General features: G+C 36.6%; 1 protein-coding gene across 14 annotated transcripts in view; it reads right to left on the reverse strand.

Annotated features, from left to right (window-relative positions):
• Nucleotides 1–336: 336 nt before the first annotated feature.
• Nucleotides 337–20451, reverse strand: part of Il13ra2 (interleukin 13 receptor subunit alpha 2) — a 64141-nt gene continuing 44026 nt past the window's right edge. For 12 of the 14 annotated variants that reach the window (XM_087599021.1, XM_087599019.1, XM_087599020.1 and 9 more), the window contains 9 exons: nt 15026–15140; nt 13270–13421; nt 12166–12319; nt 11515–11635; nt 8303–8487; nt 6451–6596; nt 5011–5155; nt 1315–1430; nt 337–538 (listed from right to left, as the gene is read on the reverse strand). In XM_087599021.1, the coding sequence (XP_087455147.1) occupies nt 482–538; nt 1315–1430; nt 5011–5155; nt 6451–6596; nt 8303–8487; nt 11515–11635; nt 12166–12319; nt 13270–13421; nt 15026–15107 (1158 nt within the window). In that variant the 5' untranslated portion in view covers nt 15108–15140 and the 3' untranslated portion in view covers nt 337–481. Of the gene's footprint in view, nt 539–1314; nt 1431–5010; nt 5156–6450; nt 6597–8302; nt 8488–11514; nt 11636–12165; nt 12320–13269; nt 13422–15025; nt 15141–19755; nt 19877–20451 lie in introns of those variants that run through there. The other 2 variants (XM_087599025.1, NM_133538.2) reach the window with 2 other exon arrangements.

Below are 20451 nucleotides of genomic sequence, written 5' to 3' on the forward strand. Positions count from 1 at the left end.
TTAGTTTAAAAGAACCATCCATAAAACCATTAAATCTCTTTTTTCATGGTTTGGCAGTATCTCCATAGGTTAGTTCAAGTTGGAAGAACATAGTATCTTATTAATACAACATTGAATAAAATCTGACCCATCTCTTGATGGATCTACATATAGATCTCTCACCACAAAGTTATTAGGAAACAAAGCAATTACTAGGATATAGTAAATTTACTATTGCTAAGGGTTTGTGCCCCATAAAGTATACCTAAATGCAATAATGAAGGTGACCATGATATCACACATGTGTTATGCCAGTACTTGAAAGACTGATTCACAACTATCACACACTAAGCCAACTTGAGATACATATCCAACACTTTACTCAAAAAACCAACAATATTAGGACAAACACTGATTTGCAAGAAGATGTATTTGAAAGTTGAAGAGACATTGAGTTTAATATGACTCCTGCTGGCTGACTCTATGTGAGGAAAAGAGTAGTTTAGCAGAGCGTCTCTTCATAAGCATACATTTCTTTGTTCAAATCCACATGGAGGCTCTGAAATCCAAAAAGAACTCTGTCACTAGCAAGTAATGATACAATTTCACTAGTATTAACAATTCAGAAATTCAATGAGCAGAAAAGTGAAACATTCCATGGACAGGCCTTATTCTATCTTTACAAAACACAGTATTAAGATGTTTTGCTCCAAACAGGCTCCTTAGAGCCTACGTCATGGCTAGTTTTAAGTGTCAACTTGATACAATTCCAAGTCATCTGGGAAGGGGAATCTCAATGAGGGATTTTCCAGGTCATGTTGACCTATGTGAGGGATAATCTTAATGACATGAACGGGTATAAGAAGACCCAACCCACTGTGAGTAGCACCACTCCCTTGACTTGTACCCTGGACTAGGTAACAATGGAGAAGCGAAGTTGAGTGGTAAAGCGTGCATACATTTATTTCCCTTTCATTTTCACTATAAATGTATGTGACCAGCTTTTTTCGGTTTCTGCTCCCCATGTCACTTTCCCCCCTCCCAATCTGTTTTTCTCCAGGAGGTTCATGCACTGTGTAGTTTTCTAATCTAAAGATTTGCAGCATTTCATGTTCTAAAGTATTTTTCTCCTATTTTGACAGAATTCAATGCCACTCCCCAAAGCATGGGTTTTCAGGATCAAATTTGAATGACTATTTTCTGAGGATATTACAACAATGCATATAGTATCAATTGTACCTCACAGTGAGCAGTCAAAACTATGAAATGCAGGCCTATGCATTCTGAATGTATTGATTTGTATATTACTGTTTGACATAACCTTCAACAACTTACCAGTGTGGGTTCAGGGTCTTCCTTTTCCACAATAAGACAAAGAAGTAATAAAAGGAATATAAAGAAAAGACAAACTGGTACTATAAAAATAATCTTTGAGTCTGGCCCTGTGTAACCTAAGATTAAATAACACAACAAAATGAGAAATGTTAAAGGTTTATAAAGGTTTGTGAAACATTTAATACATAAGCAAACTGTCAATAGTACAGAAATGGAATTAAACTGACATACTTGTCAATCTACAGATGCCACAGTTGGGACTGAGTTTAGCATACAGAAAACCTATTTTGACATACTGTGTGATATCTATCCCATTTCAATTAGAAAAATAACTCCCAATACGATATAACTGTGCTTACAATTTCATGTTGTGATACTTCTCATTAAAAACCTGTAACACATGAGTCAAGTGATTAAACAAATAAGTCCTATGTGTTCCTTAAATCTCAAGAACAAGATCTGTTCTTAAGATATACGTATCGTTACAAAGATACACCCAACGCTAATGAAGCTCACTTCACAAGGTCACCAACTAAAATTTGTCTCATGCTTTAGAGGCTGAACTAAAAGACAAGGCATGACATTGCTCTTTGGCATTTTAGGTATAACTTCTCTTTTCTCCTTTTTTGTAGTTTTTTCCCTATTTTATTAGTGGTAGTGGTTGAACACCAGGCCTTGAGCATGCTAGGCAAGCATTCTAGCTTCAGAAGATCACCAGACCAAGGCATGAAGTGTTAATTTTAGTTCTGCATAGAAAGAACAAAGGAGATACTTAAACTATACTTTTAAACTAAACTTTTCCAAGTCTAGCATGTCAGACTTGTCTTGGAATAACACACAGCCTGTTAAATTTTAGAGCCAGACCTATACATCGACCTCCATTTTAATATGTCTTTAACTTATTCCCTTAGGGGCTTAGTTTCTTCTAGAAAATTTTGAGCCAAATTTAAATGCTTAACATAGTAAAGATTTACGGGGGCAATTGCCGGAGAAGTAAGAGATAGTATAAGTCTCCTGACATGCTGAATTTACAATAACAAGGCAGATGGTTTCTTTCCTGAGGCTCTATTTATGTTCTCTAGTCTAGATGATTCCTAAGAAGTCATTTTGTGGCAAAAACATTATTGTTCTACATATTTCTCCCATGAAGTCCAGTTTGTGTTGCCCAGTTGTTCATGAAAATGGGTCCTGACCTGGAACATGGCCAAATGATCAGGGGTCATGTTATTAAAGAAAGCATATTCTCTTACTGCCAGTGTGTATCAAATGCCAACTCAAAGGTGGAGGAGTAGAAAGGTGATGGTGCAAGGGTGGATATGGGATGAGTAGAGGGGGTTAATATGAACAAAATATATCAAATAAAATTGTCACAAAAAAGACAAAATAGTATTAGAAATAAAATCATCTTTTAAACGAGCACTTGAGTGTGGTGGGTGAAGTGAACTCAGATTTTTACTCTCAAGAACTGTAGAAAAATGAATGTGATGTTTAAACTGAATGTGTGTGTGTGTGTGTGTGTGTGTAATTGTCTTAATTTTCTATAACTTGAGGTGCTCAAAAAGAAATGAGCACCTAAAACTATGAGCAATCCAAAATGTCTTTGCTCGTACCTTGTAAGTCTAAATTAAGACTCTACCAGGAGATGCCTGTCAAGGAAAAAGAAGTCTAGGTCCCCTGCATGACTGGTTCGAGATTATATGTAATGCAAAGAGATGAGATGTATGTTTTGATAATCTGGTAAAGAAAATCACCATATCCACTTGATATAATTTTTAGACAAATGACAAAAATATAACTCAACACACAGAGAGGGAGAGGGAGAGGGAGAGGGAGAGAGAGAGAGAGAGAGAGAGAGAGAGAGAGAGAGAGAGAGAGAGAGAGAGAGAGAGAGAGTTTTCCAGATTTCCAAAAGTGGCTTCAAAAGGAAAAAATGGGATGGATCCCTAGGTGGAGTGGTCTCTCAATGAACTATCCTTTAGTCTCTGTTCCATTTTTTGTCCCGACAGTGTTCCTTTGGACAGGAACACTTCTGGGTTTAAAATTCTGAGGTAGGTGGAAGGCCCCATCGATTAACTGAGGGCTCTGCCACTCTGCTGGACGTGATCTCTACAGGTTGTACCTCCCCTAGGGGGATAGTACAGGTCTGAGGCAGAAATGGGTGAACCGGTGGAGAAGCACCCTCATAGAGGCAAGCGGGAGGGGGTAAGGGGATGCTGGAGTGGTGGAGAGGTAACCGGCAATGGGGATGTCATTTGAAATATAAATGAGTAAAATTATTAATAAAAAAGAAAAATAGAAAAGCTGAAAAACATGATAAATAAATAATTCAAAACATAAGAAAGTAAAAAATGTAGAAGCAAAAAAGTATTCTTTGTATTTATGCATACATCTTTTGCTTGAACTCTGGCTTACCAGTACTACTTTCCTGCATAATCTCTACAGGTTGTATAATATATTTTGCTTGGTTATTATTAAATTTTCCCAACTTGGGAATAATGTAGACTTGACAAGAGTAATAAGTGCTGCTGAATATCTAACTCTGAAATCTGACACATAGTAGATACTTTAAAAGGATTCAGTTATCAAAATTGAACAATGATTTTGCTGTATTTATAGGGAAGTAGAGACAGCCACTCCAGTATCGCAGAAACATGTGAAAGTCCACTATGTTTTATCCTTACATGCATATATAAATAACTACATAAGGACTGTTGAAGGGATTTTTCTTCAATTTTGAATAATTATTAGTAATTTACAATAATATAAATTTATTCTGAAATAAATCACACTATGTGTCACCTTCTAGGCTTTGTATCCCTGTGAAATTTGAAAACATTTTTACCATAAATCGCTTTCCATTAGTACAGAAAATAATGTTTTTTAACTAAATATAAACTCTGTCCTTGTTAGTTTTCATTTATCGGCTTGACATGCTATAGAATCATCTGGAAAGATCATCTAGATGAAAGACTGTATAGAGAAGGTTAGCCGGTGGACATGCCTGTGAGGCACTCTCTTATTTGGGTTAACTGAGATGGGAATACCCACCCTGAATACAGCAGCATTATTTCCGGAAATAGGCCCTGGACTTAAATGAAAAAGAGAGAGGAGAGAGGGGCCTGCGCAGTAACAATGTGAATGCACCTATTGCTTTCTGCTCGTAGCGTGGATGTGAGGAGCAGTTTGGAATTTCTGCCAACTAAACTTCTTCTTTACTGTGACTGACTCTAATCTGGGATTCTAAGCCAAATAAGCTCTCTTTCCCCAAGTTGCTTTTGTAGAGAATATTTTGTCATAGCAACAGACATGAAACCAGGACAACATCTCAATTTGAACAATGACCGGTAAGTATTAGACAATTGGAGCAAGCTACATCCTTTTTGTTAAAATTTCTAGTGAAAATTGAAAACACAAAAAAGTACTGATTAAAATGGACTCTGGACTTTGCCCTAAGAACTATGAAATGCTTATAAAAGACAAACAAAAGCTATTCCCATTAAAACAGAACAAGATACCTAGTTCCAAAGGAGGGTTAGATTTTCAGTAAGCCTATCTGCTATTGAAGTAGTTGCTTTTTCTCCATTTACAGATAACGTACGAGATTATTTGGTCTCCAATTTACAACTGCAGCGAGAGGAAATACATTTTGTTCCCCAATGGCCCCAGTTACTTAGTTCTCATCCTTTTAGTGCATACCTTCCCAGCATTCCTCTTCACTCCATTCACTCCAAATCCCATCATCTGCACAATATATATTGATTTTACATCTTACAAAAAAGCACAGGTCTTCACTTTCATTTGCTCTCCTCTTCAGCTTCATATCATTTTTATCTGTGGCAGACTGAAAGCCAAGGAAAACTGTGGTGTGTTTATTTGAACTCAGGACAACTGCAGAGATTTCGAAAACCTCTCTGCTTCCAAATGTTTTTTGGACATAAAACAGCAGCATTGAGTTACTAGAAAGGTCCAACCCTAGCAATGTTCCCCACTCTACACTAATTTTTAAAGGCATTCTTCTTCCACTCCTTATCTGTATTTAATTTTATCTTTTGTCCTGTTATAATAATAGGTTACTTGTAATAAGAAACACCATGTGTAATAAGTCATAACTACATAGTTTAGTGTTCTTTATCTCCAGATGAGTGTCAGATGTTTGGGGATTTATAAATGGGAAAAGGCTTAATGAATTAGTGAATGCTAATTTTATGGAAATCAAAATATTCATCTTCCAAATGCATCCCCTCCTCTTTTTGGTTTGACTAACATTTGAAGTCTCATGCAATAATGCTCAGGAAACGACACAAAGCTATCACTTCATATATAGGACTACCACAAAATACTCAGATGTTCTCACAGGGACCACAAAAAGAAAAAAAAACTAAATAAATTACTTCCAGTTTATACTTCAAATTGCTGCAGAGTTCTTCTTGTACACGATGATTGCTTTTTATTTATTTAACTTATGTACAGACTCCTGAAAATATATACTATAGACTTAAGTGGACTGCGAATCAAATTTTGAATCTACTTCAAACTATTTGACTGCCAAGTCAAATAACCAGTCTGGGACATGTTTCTCACCTGTATATAAATTGAGTCACTGAAAACTAATAGTTCACATTCCTCTCTCTACCAATTTCTAAATAGGAAATAAACAAATCAAAGCAGGATATACCAAGGTGGGCTTAAAGTAATCAATGTATCATTGACGTTTGGAGTCTCACAGTGATCTCCTTCGTTACAATCCTTTCTTTTCTAGGAAATCTCTTGTATACGTGAGGACTCTTAATTTGACCTCATGGTTGTACGTAAAGAAGTGCTTTGTGTGTGGGGTGGGGGTGCGTGCACACATGTGTTTTGTTGGCAATCTGTTTCAATTTCTTGGATAAATTTCATTTATTAAAACAAATTGAAAACAAGTGACTAGATCGTCTCCAGGATATTTGCAACTTTGGTTTAATATACATATATTTCCTTTGTTGACTGGATTTGGCCTTCTGGAAAGTTTGGAATTTCTGAAATATTTATCATGGTATAACTGTCTTTTGAACAGCAACACATTTTGATTATCCAATATCGTATTACATTTTTAAAAATTATATTTATGATTTTGGCAAATAAATACAATATCCATACCTCCCAAGAAATATCATCTTCTCGGACCACAATTTCATAAGTGTAACAGCTTGGTGGAATGGGGCCTCCAGGTGTGCTCCATTTCATTCTAATGTCAATAGAGTTCTCCACACTAATATGAAGGAATTCTGGTGGCAATGGTTTAACTGAAAAGCAAAAGGAAACTATCTCAACATGAAAGTTGCTAAGTTAGCAACATCCCTTGACAAAAGCTTGGGACACTCCATAAGCAAAACTTTCGGGGACAAACTACATGGGTCAAGATTATTCTCATGATGTGTCTGAAAACCAAAGTGGCCTGCCATCAAGATGGACTTTTTGAAAAATTTTGTTATTTGAGAAACTCTCCCTCTCTCTCTCTCTCTCTCTCTCTCTCTCTCTCTCTCTCTCTCTCTCTCTCTGTGTGTGTGTGTGTGTGTCTGTCTGTGTGTGTGTGTGTGTGTGTGTGTGTGTGTGTGTGTGTGTGTGTATCCAGGGTTTCTCTGTGTAGCTTGGCTATCCTAGAACCTGCTTTTTTTTTTTTTTACGAGTTTCAGGAAAACCAATTTATTTGACTGTGCTTATAAACTATAATAATCAGCTCTATATAATCCAATGGTGTCTTCCTAGAGAAAAATCAGAATTTTGTCTCTTTATTATCAAGTAGTGTGTGTGTGTGTGTGTGTGTGTGTGTGTGTGTGTGTGTGTGTGTGTGTGTGTATCCAGGGTTTCTCTGTGTAGCTTGGCTATCCTAGAACCTGCTTCTTTTTTTTTTTTACGAGTTTCAGGAAAACCAATTTATTTGACTGTGCTTATAAACTATAATAATCAGCTCTATATAATCCAGTGGTGTCTTCCTAGAGAAAAATCAGAACTTTGTCTCTTTATTATCAAGTAGTGTGTGTGTGTGTGTGTGTGTGTGTGTGTGTGTGTGTGTGTGTGTGTGTTCAAATGCCATAATTCCCTTGTCTTGTGTTGGTTCCTCAGAAAATTGCTAATGATGAGATTTTCTAAGTAGGGTAATAGTTCTATAAAGTTATTAATAGTTTTCTTCTAAATTTATTAAACATGTATTCCTGAAAAAACCTACCGTGTATAAAACAGATCGGTGTGCATTTGTGGACATAGAGGAAGTATATGACCTCCCTAGCCTTTTCAGTTTGACATGACCTAGATTCATCCAAAAAAGACATCTCAATGAAATAATCTGTCTTCAACATCCTGTCTGTAAGAGACTGCTTTGCTAATTGATTTAGAAAGACTCAGTCTATTATTGGTGGCACCAATCCCTCTGAAGGTTCACTCAGGATGTTTGTAGACCAGGCTGGCCTTGAATTCAAGAGGTCCACCTGCCTCTGCCTTACAAGCATTGGAATTAATGGAATGTGCCACCACCACCTGGCATGGAAAACTAATTTTATCATTTTTTATAAAGCCCACACTGGTATTTAAGGCCAAGGGGAAAAAACTAAGAAGACCCAAATCATTGCAATTATTTTCCCATTTTTGCAACTTTAGAAACAGCCAAACCACTTTTACTACAATTACTATTTTGACTACTTTCTAAGTAACACATATATTGTGGTCAGTATACACCTAACATTGCACCAGTTCTGCTTGATTCTAGAACCTTTCACACTTATAACTGTTAGAATTAAAATTAAAATTCAGAAGAAATAAAACTGTTTTGGTTCTCAGTCATTTATCATTCAAAGCCATGATTAATAGAGCCTATAGGTTGCCTCATGCCTCTAGCTTTGCACTGCCATCACTATAATAAATCTCACTGTCTCCTCTTGCCTCTCCTGCTCACTGAGAATCAGCCTAAAGGAGAATCATCGAGTTTTAAGTTGACATCATTTGCTCAGATCACCTATATTTTGAAGTTGAAAAACCATGTAGCTGGATCTGATAGGCTCCAGCTTTGAGGATCCATTAACACGAATAAAAAAATCTTTATAATCTGATGAGTCCAAGTTGGAAAGTTTGCATCCAACGTTTTTCTCATTATCCTGGAGGTAATCAGCACACTGTAAGGCATGATCCAAGCCCTCATACCTATAACACAAGAAACAGTTTGGGAATTGTTTAGTAGTATCTTTTTGTATCTTGGTGCTCAGTTTTAAATCATCTTATATTATATGAAATACACATATAAGCACAGTATATTCATTCAGTAGATTATGCATACACAAACACACACACATATATATATATACATATATAAACATATGTAACAATAATTATTTTTAAAAGATGTCATGATTTTTGAGAGAAATTGAGATGTTGCAAGACCAGTTGGAGGGAGGAGAGGGAGAGGTACAAATGATGTAAGTATGCTACCCATGTACAATGTTCTCAAATAAATAGAAAAAGTCAAGTCCTAAAATGGACAACATGAAAAAGAATCTTTTAACAGCATACCATGCTTTAGCACACCTACTATGTGCTGCGTGATATAGATTCAAGAGCAGGAAAAACAGAAAGAGTTGATTTCATGGAGATTCAGTTCAGTGTTAATCTTCATGAAATCTCAAAGCAATTTAACCATTATTCACCTATTTAGTTTTTGTTGACTCATCAAAGTTTGTGAATTAAAGCTTTAGAATACTTAGCCTTGTTAATATTTGACTAAGATAATTATCTGAGTAGAAATAAGATATAAGAGCAGATATTTAATTTTCCTAGGTTTTAATTTTAGTTTACTAAAATAAAAAGAAATTCTCTGACGTTTCAACACTGTGATATAAGCCTGAAAACTCATGACTAGAGGAAGAAGTGAAATGAACAAAGCAAAGTGCAGTGTGGAGTTTTTATCAATGAAGTGTAGTTTTCCCTTTGTCTTAAGCAAGAGGTTTTACCATGGCATTTTAAAGTTAACTTTGAATTAGTAATATTTCTATTAGTAGTATGATGGGGATAAAAAGCCTTGTCAGCAACTGAATTTTAAATCAGTAAATCCTGACTTGTTTTCTAAAAAAAATAGCTTGCAATGAAAATATGATTTTGGTTTTAAAAGCAGTCAAAAATCCCTTCTGAAATGAGACCAGCATAGCAGCTGATAAGGAGCTAGTGAACATATCTAGACTCTATTGAATGCATCTTATTCTGAGTACCCTATTTTAGGGACGTGTTTATAAATTTTAATCTTCTGGCTATGTTATCTGCTTACAGTGAGGGAGACTTCATATCCAAGATTGACTGTGTTTATTCATGAGTCTTTGACATTGGATTTCACTATACATTATCCTGGAACATACTGTATAGCATAGTGGTCTGCTGTCAATCTCGTGACTGTTTTGCATTAGCGTCCCAAATTCTGGGATGACCAGTACACATCAATATGCCCAACTGTTGCTTAGGTTTACAAAAGTTGACTGTGTGACTTTGTGACTGGGAAAACTGACATACCCTCTGTAAAAATGTTAATCTTTATTTCTCCCCATTTCACTGAGGGAGGGAGGATAAGTTAGGTTAAACATGAACTGTGATGTGAAGAGTGTCTTCCTTGACTCTTTGATTTGTTGTTTTAAAACTAGGCTAGTGTGTTTCATTTATTAAATGTTTAATATTTATTGATTTAATAACAAAAAATTTAGAAATGTGTCTGTCCAATTTAAGATATGGAACATGAAAGATTCCCCCCAAGAAATTGTTTGCTCAAGGCTACCCAGCTATATGATGCCAGAGCAGGGTTTCAAACCCAGTTCTCAAAGGCACTACTCCTTTACGCCCAGTCATTTATATATTGTGTTTTTCTTTTAAAAGATGCAACCAGAGTATGAACTTAGAGTTCACAATACTACAAGCGTGGCTTCTTTTGTTTTGTCTTTCTTTGGTAAATGTACAATCTCTGTTTTTTTTCCATTTATCAGTGTTACCATCCTTGGTTTCATTCATTTAGTTAATATTTAGCATTAATCTATTGTGAGTGTGGCCTTCTGTGATTACTTAAGGGAAATGTAAGAATTGGTTCACATCCAGCCATCTTTAAAAGAAAAACTGGAAGAGACAAAGTATACACGTATGTGATAAATTGTTGTATCACCTGAGCAATAAATTGCAAAGATGAACGAAAGCTGGCGTGATCAGCAGTCAATGAATTTAGATATCAAATGGGCCTAAAGGATGAAAAAATGGTTACAGAGTGAGGCAGAAGCCCTTCCAGATTGTAATGCACAAAACTCAAGCCGTGGATAAGGAAAAGATGTAAAGATTGATCGATACAGAGTAGCATACTGATCCTGGCCATAGCATACTATATAGTTTTGGAAAGGTAGTGACACAGTGAAGTAAGAACTTGAAAGGCAACCTAGATTTAATCCTGGGCATAATATGCAGCCACTGGGGGATACATGATCATGAGATGGTGTATAAAAATGAGAAGGAAGACAAAGGTGGCTCCAGGGTGCAGAAATGAGCAGGAAGAAAAAAAATGCTACAATCTGAGCAGTCGCCATTTGGGAGGTCATGGCAGTTGTCCAAGTGAGGAACGAGGGGAGTCTAAAGGAAGGTTCTTACAGTAGAGACGGGAAATGAAAAACAGATGTGCAACTTAGCAAAAGAATGTCAGAACGTGGGTGATTGTATTACCATAAAGCAATTAAGGAGCTGGCTGCTGGTGGGGATGGGGATGTGGGGTAACCTATGTTTCCAGTGGTCAGTCCCCCCGCCATGTGCCACATGCATGCCCACACAAGCACTAGTTAAACTCATCTGACCACAGCATGAGAATTAAAACAAACCAAAAAGACAAAATAGTTGGAGAGGATTTGTTGAGAGGGATGGAAGAAAGCAGGGGAGGAGAGCGGTGAGTCTGCCTAGAATGTATTAAATCTGAATAGAAAATAAAATCTTCAAAAGATTCTATGTTTTTAAAGCTTCAGAAACAGTTAATTAAGAAACAGTAAGAGGATCCAGTTTAACAGATTGCTGCACTTAAAAAAGATAAATGTTATAAAAAATACTCAAACTTTTAAAACAATAAACCCAGCTGTAATTCAGTAGAGATATGGTTGTTTGTACTCTGGACTAATCTTGACAGATGTTCGCCCAGTGTGAGATTCTAAGTATAAAAGTACTTACCAGAAAAACATAGTATAGTTCGTATCGGAATGTACTGTCTTGCCAGGCTTCCAAGAGCAGACCAAATACTGCCAGTTATAATATATACACTTCATGTCCTGAATTTTAGTTCCCAGGCTTCCTATGAAATGAGCAAACTATGAAGACCTAAGAGACATGGTGACAGATCATCTATGCAGTCACTGCAATTTGACTTCCTTTGGCTGTGCTCCTTCATTTAGCAATCAGCATAATGAGAAAGATTGCAAAAGGAAGCTACCAGAAATCACTTCACCAAAAGAAGTATGTGCAAACTGGAAAACGATTGAGGGCTCATTTACTAACACTAGGTTATGTCAAAGTATTAAATTAAGTATTCAAAGATGCTCTCAAGGATTGACCAAATCCCCATTCATGTTAACTAATATACCTCCATACTGAGGACTCTAATAATAAGATGTAGACTTAGTTTTTTTTAAAAATTTTGTTTATTTAATGAGGTAGAAAAGGTCAAGTCACTTCTACTAAGAAAGAGTCTATTTATGTCTAATTGCCACAGGACTTACTGTGCATAAAGTCATCTCTATGGGTCAATGATCATAGAGGTTAAGGAACTTATTCTCTATATGGATTTTCTGATAATATCAAATGGGAAAAGGAAACTGATTTAACCTTCATCTGCTATCCCATAAGAAGCTTCTGTCCATGGACTTTGAACTTCTGATCCATTTGTACAATGCTCTGACAAGTGCGTACGTATCTTTCCTTCAATGCCTTTATTAAGATCAAACCCATCCTTGTAAATTAGATTCCTAGTAATTATGGTCTGTTTGACAAAAAGAAGAAAAAGTCCAGTTTAGAAATACATTGAATGGTGATTCACGTTAATAAGACTAAACAATAATTAATATCTATGACAATAGATATATTTCTCTCAATAATAACCTCTGTATATGCTATTATTCAATTAGGTCATTCAAAAACAGAAAACATTTAGTAAAGGAAAAGGGTCTATGATAGAAACATGAACTCTTAACTTGGAGTTAAATAGATCATTTGACAAACAATGTGGGTATTGCATGGTTATAAGATGCATCATTTCAGATATACTCTAAAACCTTCAGGAATCCCATAAAATAAAAATGTCTCAGAGGCAACTGGAGAAAATTGAACAATTTTTAAGTATTTCAAAAATGAAAAAATTAATCTATGAGAGAGAGTCTTATATTTTGGAAACCTAGCAGAGTATCTTGTCTAAAATGTTGTTCAATAAGTATTAAACTTGAATTACTCATTAATACTACCCAGCAGAATTACAGAGCTAAAGGTATACCCTTCTCAACAGAACTCCAAGTGAACACAATAGTTGGCTTTATTAATATCTAATAACTCAATAAGCTTTCACTGAGATCTTGCCATCCATATAAAGAACAATGCTATGTTCTGTGATGTATATGCAAAGAGTTATCTCGACACCAAGAGTTTTGTTAGGATTATAGAAATTAAACTAGTAAAAGGAGAAATCATAAATTGTGGCAAAATGTATAAATGTTCTTCAAGTTCATATCTCTGAGTTCTAGGTTTTTTGTTTTCTTGTTCTTCTGGGTAGTCTTATTGAATAAGATGAAGAAAAGAACACAGAAGGTTACATGGCAGCTTTTCATATAGTCACTAGAACTGTTAAGGCACACAAAGCCATGGTTACTGAAGTCGGGGGTTGCAAGAAAACACCTAATGATCACATCACTCTGATGTTACCAGCCATGCTTTACTTACTTTCCAACTGTCACTGTCAACATTTCGGTATTTTAACTCATATTCTAGCTTGCATTCCTTAAAATTGTCCATGACCACGGGAGGTTTCCATTGCAAATAGAGATAACCCAGTAATCCAGGATCCAGTATTTCAAAATCCTGAGGAGGATTAACTGAAATGAAATAAGGAAAACATCTTTTTTTCCTGTATTTTCTGAAGAAGCTCGTTGAATGTGAATCATTTCCAAATGAGCATCAACTGATTACTAGCTAAAAATTCTAGCACAGTGAGATAATATTTTACTATAAAATTGAATAAAGTTCTAATAAGAGGCTATAAATAGAAAAGCCTTGAAACCATATGCTATCTAAAGCGAAACTGTCTCATAGAACTATGTATCTAATGATTTCAGTTATACAGAATCCTGTACGTGGAGATGGAAGAATAGTGGTCACCAAAGGCACGGGATCTCTCCATCAGAGAATAAACATTTTCTGGAATTTTATAGCCGTAGTGGTTTCATAACTTTGTGGATATACTAACATAATCTCAAAATGCTACATTAGAAAAGGGAGATGTATACTCAGGATGCATAGGTACAAAGATCTCTGTAAGTTCAAGGTCACCTTGTTCTACAAAGTGAATCCAGGACACACAGTAATATTACACAAAGAAACCCTGTCTCAAAAATACAAAAAATATCCAAACAAGACAAATGAACAAACAAGAACACAAAAAACCCAACCACTACCACCAGCAAGAAAAATATAAAGAAATGTTTTTGTTATATTAATAAATTTGAAGTTCATAATATTCTGTGTATCTGCCCTTTTTTAAAGAAAACATGTGAGGAAAGTGTGTCTCTTTAGGAACTAAGGCTGTACACTTGTCATGGAGAATTGTTAGTGGACAGATACACCAGAATTTGTATAATATTATATAAATGATAGTTATATAAATGCCTCAAGCAAAAAGAACCACTCAATACTAATTCAGTATTTTGTTATGATTAGCATAATAATTGTGATGGATGCCTAAGCGTCTTAAGAATTTGGAGGACAGATAAGTCCTCTGAGCAGTCTGTAAAGTTAACTAAGTCTATAGCTCACTGAAGTTCAGAGCTATCTCCAGAGTTTGGAAAACCAAGCCTTTCCTACAAAGCTTCTAAGTAACACATCAAATAGCATTACAGTACTACATGTTAGCCTTTGCCTAATTCTCTCTGATGAATGTTGTTCATTTCCATACTTGAACTTGCCTAGGGACTCCACATCTGAGCCTAGAGTCTCCCCAATAAAAATGACACAACAGCTTTGTTGTTTTCTTCCTTAAAGTTAAAAATCCATGTCAAAATAAATGTTCATTAGACACTGAAAAACTCACATTATTTGTATTGAAGCATGCAATACTTCAGTATACACTGAGGTGTTTAACGTCCATTTCCTGCTTTCTCCGATTGTCATAAAGGAAAGCATAGTAAGACTCAAGTTGTGCTAGGAGAATATAATTTCGAATATTTTAGTGATTTTCTTAAAAATAGCCTATACAAGAGGTCTGGCAATTATCATATGATGTATCACTTAACCCAAGAAAATATGATCAGTATTTACCTTACCTATCCATATGGGTAGCTACCAAGAACATATATATTTTTTTATATCATGGCAATAGTACTGATGTTATCTACTGGTTTTACACTTTCATGATATATGCTGGAAACTCTGTTCATATCCTTGAAGACAACTTCATTAAAATAGATTTAATTTATTCATTTACCTTTTATCTCCAAAGAATGACCAGTTATTGTACAAAGAAGAAAGAGACACAAGCATCTGGTATTCACAGCCATCAAAGCCATTTCTCCGAAATTTAGTGTGCTAAAAGTTCCACTCTAAGAAGAGAGAAGATAACAGTGGGGTTTTATGGTACTTCAAATAATCATGTGGGTAAATGTAACTAATAGTATTTCTGGGAGCTCTCTGTGTACTTTCTAGCAAGACAGGAAAACAGTGCCCCTTGAACCATGGAAGTGGAAATGAACCTTGGAGTTAAGGCAATTGTAACAAAAGGATTCTGGTCCACTGAGAATCAAGACTAACCCAAAGAAAACTGGAAACACTCGCCCATACACATGTATTGAGACCCTGACAAGGATAAAATGACCTCTAGAAGCCTTCCTTTTGAAATCAAACCGAGGAAAATGTCTGTGAGAAGAAGTTTGAACAGTTCTGTGTTCATACGAAACATTTTTCCTAAAAGCAAATGAAACCTACTATTTTCTAAGAATAAAATAGTATTTGAAAGTAATCTCTCTTAAAATTTTTTTCAAAAGTCTACATAAACACCACAGAAAACTAAAAACGTTATCCTTGTACTTTATAATGATTAAATCATTGTTGGCTACACACATCTATTCTGGATTTGCCCATTTTTCCTATCAGTAAATATCATTTCCTTCTCCTAGCTTTCAAGTGTTTCTCACCTCTTCCCTCTTGATCCAATGTCCTCATTACAATTTTTACTCTATTGATATTGTCATCAAGACCCATATCCAGCCATCCCTGTCTCCATTACCAGGTTCCCAATACTCTCAAGTGGACTGATACTTCTCAGGGGAAGATCAGAGCTTTTCTTTCTCTTTAAAACGGTGGCAGCCAAGATTGCCAGTGAACGTGATTGTTGGGGGGAGGGGGGTAATGGGAGGAGGATGGGGAGGGGAACACCCATAGCGAAGGGGAGGGGGAGGGGTTAGGGGGATGTTGGCCCGGGAATAACAATCGAAATGTAAATAAGAAATACTCAAGTTAATAAAGATGGAAAGAAAAAAAAAAACAGTGGCAGCCATGCATTGCCACAGGACACAAGGTGGTCTTTGAAGAACACTGTTTTATGATCAAAATCTAAAGATTAACCCCTACAAGTCGGTACATTTTATACATGTATAATAATAAATTTTAGTCATTTTCTCCCTCACTACCCTTTCTAGCCTCCCTCACTCCTGCTGAAGCACCACTTCTCAACAACTCCCCCATCTATATTCTGCTGATGACCCACTGAGTTTAATTAGTGCTGTATAAATGAAAATGGGGAAGACTTTGTTTACCAGAGTACGGACAACTTATTAGTGTCTACACTACCAAGGAAAATAATATATTCTTCCAAACCAGCATTAACTGTTGTGAGCTGCTCAAGAAGAGCTGATCTTCCCATCTTTGCCAGTCTGCTGCAGATAGTCACATATTCAGGTATGTCGTAGCCAGAGGACATTTTAAAGCTCTTTCTCCATATTCTGGCTCCTATAGCCTTTCCACTCTTTCTTAAAAGTATACATGAATGTAACAAGGATTAATGAAAAAAATAGTCTGTGAACTGAAAGAAAAGAAGGAGAGATATATAGAAAATTTTGTATTGTAATAAAGAGAAGTGGGGAAAGATGCAATTATCAAAAATCTCAAAAGTAAAAGAAAATTAAATTTTTTTCTAAGACAGATTATCATACTTAAATTCACATATTTTTCTTTGAGTCTGCATTTCTGAAAATTAAAACTTAAACATCTAAAATCAAAACAACCTCACACCAGTCAGAATGGCTAAGATCAAAAACTCAGGTGAGATCAGATGCTGGTGAGGATGTGGAGAAAGAGGAACACTCCTCCATTGTTGGTGGGATTGCAAACTGGTACAACTGCTCTGGGAATCAGTCTGGAGGTTCCTCAGAAAATTGGACATTGAACTACCTGAGGACCCAGCTATACCTCTCTTAGGCATATACACAAAAGATGCTCCAACATACAACAAAGACACATGCTCCACTATGTTTATAGCAGCCTTATTTATAGTAAGCTGGAAAGAACCCAGATGCCATTAAACAGAGGAAGGGATTCAAAAACTGTGGTACATCTACACAGTGGAGTACTACTCAGCTATCAAAAACAATGACTTCATGAAATTCATAGGCAAATGGATGGAACTAGAAAATATCATCCTGAGTGAGGTTATTCAATCACAGAAAAACACGCTTGGTATGCATTCATTGATAAATGGATATTAGCCAATAAGCTCAAATTACCCAAGATGCAATCCACAGACCACAGGAAGCTCCAGAAGAAGGGTAACCAAAATGCGGATGCTCCCACTCCTTCTTAAAAGGGGAAAAATATCCATAGGAGGGGATATGGAAGCAAAGTTTAGAGCAGAGACTCAAGGAATGGCCATTCAGAGCCTGACCCACATGTGGCCCATACATACACAGCCACCAAAATTAGATAAGATGAATGAAGCTAGAAAATGCATGCTGAAAGGGACTGGATATAGATCTCTCCTGAGAGACACATCCACAACATGTCCAGTACAGAGGTCAATGCTAGCAGCAAACCACCAAACTGAGAATAGGACCCCCTTGGGGGGAATTAGAGGAAGTATTGAAAGAGTTGAAGGAGCTTGCAACCCCATAAAAACAACAATGCCAACCAACCAGAGCTTCCAGGGACTAAACCACGACCGAAAGACTATACATGGACTGACCCAGGGTTCCAACTGCATATGTAGCAGAGAATAGCCTTGTTGGGGTACCATGGGGAGGGGAAGCCCTTGGTCCTGCCAAGGTTGGTCCCCCAGTGTGGGGTTATATGGGGATGGGCAATAAGGGGGATGTATAAGGGGAATACCCGTATGGGGGAGGGGCAGGGGCAGGGGAAGGAATGGGGGCTTATGGACAGGAAACCAGGAAGGGGAATAACGTTTGAAACGTAATTAAAGAAATATATCTAATAAAAAATTAAAAAACTTATGCATCTAAAGATATGTGTACCATCTTTCTTTTATCCTTCACAGTTTAAGTGAAAGGTGTAGTTCTTCTCTTATCATTCCACCCTCTTCAACCAACTCCCCATAAACATTCTAATATCGGTAAGCTTCAACAATTGACTATTATAATCTTAGGATCCAATTATCAGATGTAAGTAGAGGGTTTAAAAATCATTGGTCTCATTCCCTTCTATAGACTCTAGTTATCAACTAGAATTTCTTTGATCAATCCAAAACATTTAGGCATAAAAAATATTATAGATAGCTCTAGGAGCCCTTTTTGGAAAAGTTCTCAACAGATGTTTCTGAGATATAAACCAGGATCCAACCTGCACTTTCCCAAAAGAGCACAAAGACATTCTTATCAGTGGCTTACTCGTTATAGGACTGTCACTAGAGCACTGAGACAGGCATTGGTGCACTGGTTCTAGTAGTTTTTCACAAGGTATGTGGAGATCTGAATTTCAAAGAGATAATCATCATCATCATCACCATCATCGTCATCATCATCATCATCATCATCATCATCATCATCATCATCTCCTACAATGCATCCTGAGCACTATTGGCTTTATAAGCATCATTTGACACTATATTTAAAACTCTCTTTGGCCAGGTATACTACATTTATGATACCTTAGAAACCAGAGGTTGAGACAGGAAGAAGTAAAACAACATGCCTCAGGTCACACAGAATGTAAATGCTGAAACATGGATTTAAATCTAAATAATGTAGAGCCAGTGCCCTGGAGAGTGAACAATACTGGGTGTTTTCCAAGCCTAAGAGCAATAAGAAAGACAACTTCTTGTTTCTACCCACTTGTTTTGATGTAGCTCTTTAGGGACACAGTTTCCCATTGGCAGTCTCCTTTGGAATGGAAAGAAAGTCTCATTTCTCTTTACAGCCATTCTTCTCCACTTCTTCAAACTAATAACAAAACTTCTTCTCTCTAAGGTGAATACTGCTGAGGCTGAGGCTGTTCAGTGATAGAATGTCTCCCTGGTATGGGATCCAGCCCATATATACACAGCCACCAAACCTAGAAGCCAAGAGGTGCATGCTGACAGGAGCCTGATATAGCTGTCTCCTGAGAGGCTCTGCCGGAACATTTCAAATACAGAGGCGAATGATAGCAGCCAACCATTGAACTGAGAATGAAGTTCACATTGGAGGAGTTAAAGAAAGGACTAGAGGAGCTGAAGGGGTTTGCAACCCTATAAGAACAACACCCAAAGATTACACAGACCCATGGCTCCAGCTGCATACGTAGCAGAAGATGGCCATGTTGGGCACCAATGGGAGGAGAAGCCCTTGGTCCTGCCAAGGCTGGACTCCCCATTGTAGGGAAATGTCAGGAGGTAGGAAGAGGGTGGTTGGGGGGAAGTGGCCTCATAGAAGAAGGGGAGGAGGATGGGATAGGGGGCTTATGGATGGGAAACAGGGAAAGGGAATAACATTTGAAATGTAAATAAAAATATCCCATAAAAAAAGGGAAAAAAAGCTCTTGGTTCCATTCCCAGGAACCACACACACACACACACACACACACACACACACACACACACACAGAGAGAGAGAGAGAGAGAGAGAGAGAGAGAGAGAGAGAGAGAGAGAGAGAGTCATTCATGCTTGTACTTGCACACACACAAAGAATTGGCTGGATAATCCTTGCATTATTGGAAAAGTTCCAGGTACTTACCAATAATATGGTTTCTCAAGAAATGTCTTATCACAGGCAGATATCACAAAACCTCTTTGTCCTCTCCTCTCTTCTCCACATTAGACACTAAATTGAACCTCTACTGTTTTCCTTCCTGCCCAGATAATAAAGAACACTGGAAAACTTAAGATAGGTGTTCCTGAAATAGCTAGAGGGCCAGGACAAAGATTCTACAAATCACAAAAAAGGTTATGGGTGGTGCTAAATGACTTCTTAGGCAAATTTCTAATTATGACAAGGTAGTTTAAAGGCTGACAATATTATTTTGGGAAAGTATAAATTTATAGCTGAGAAGTTTACTAATTTAAATATCTACCTATATGTCACTGGTGCTTAAGCTACTGGGCTTAGAAATGAGTTATGTTTCTACCTGGGATTTCATGTTGTTAAAATCAGATTCTGAACATGCAAGGAAGATAAAAATAATAAATTGCTCTATAGAAATGAAAGAGGCTTACTTACAAGGATCTTGCTACTGTCAAAACTTCAAATTAAATTTCTTCTATTTATATATCTGGCTCCCCCACAAATGAAGTTTTTATATGCAAGTGTTGATAAGTAGGCACTCATAATTAATCTCCAGGTTTGAATACCCTTGCTGATCAATTATCTGTCTTTGTCAATATTTAAGAATAATTTTTGTGCTTGTTGAGCTTCCTATAGTTTATAAGTAGC

Source organism: Rattus norvegicus, chromosome X, assembly GCF_021556685.1.
Source record: "Rattus norvegicus strain SHRSP/BbbUtx chromosome X, alternate assembly SHRSP_T2T, whole genome shotgun sequence".
In the NCBI taxonomy this organism is placed as follows: Eukaryota; Metazoa; Chordata; class Mammalia; order Rodentia; family Muridae; genus Rattus; species Rattus norvegicus.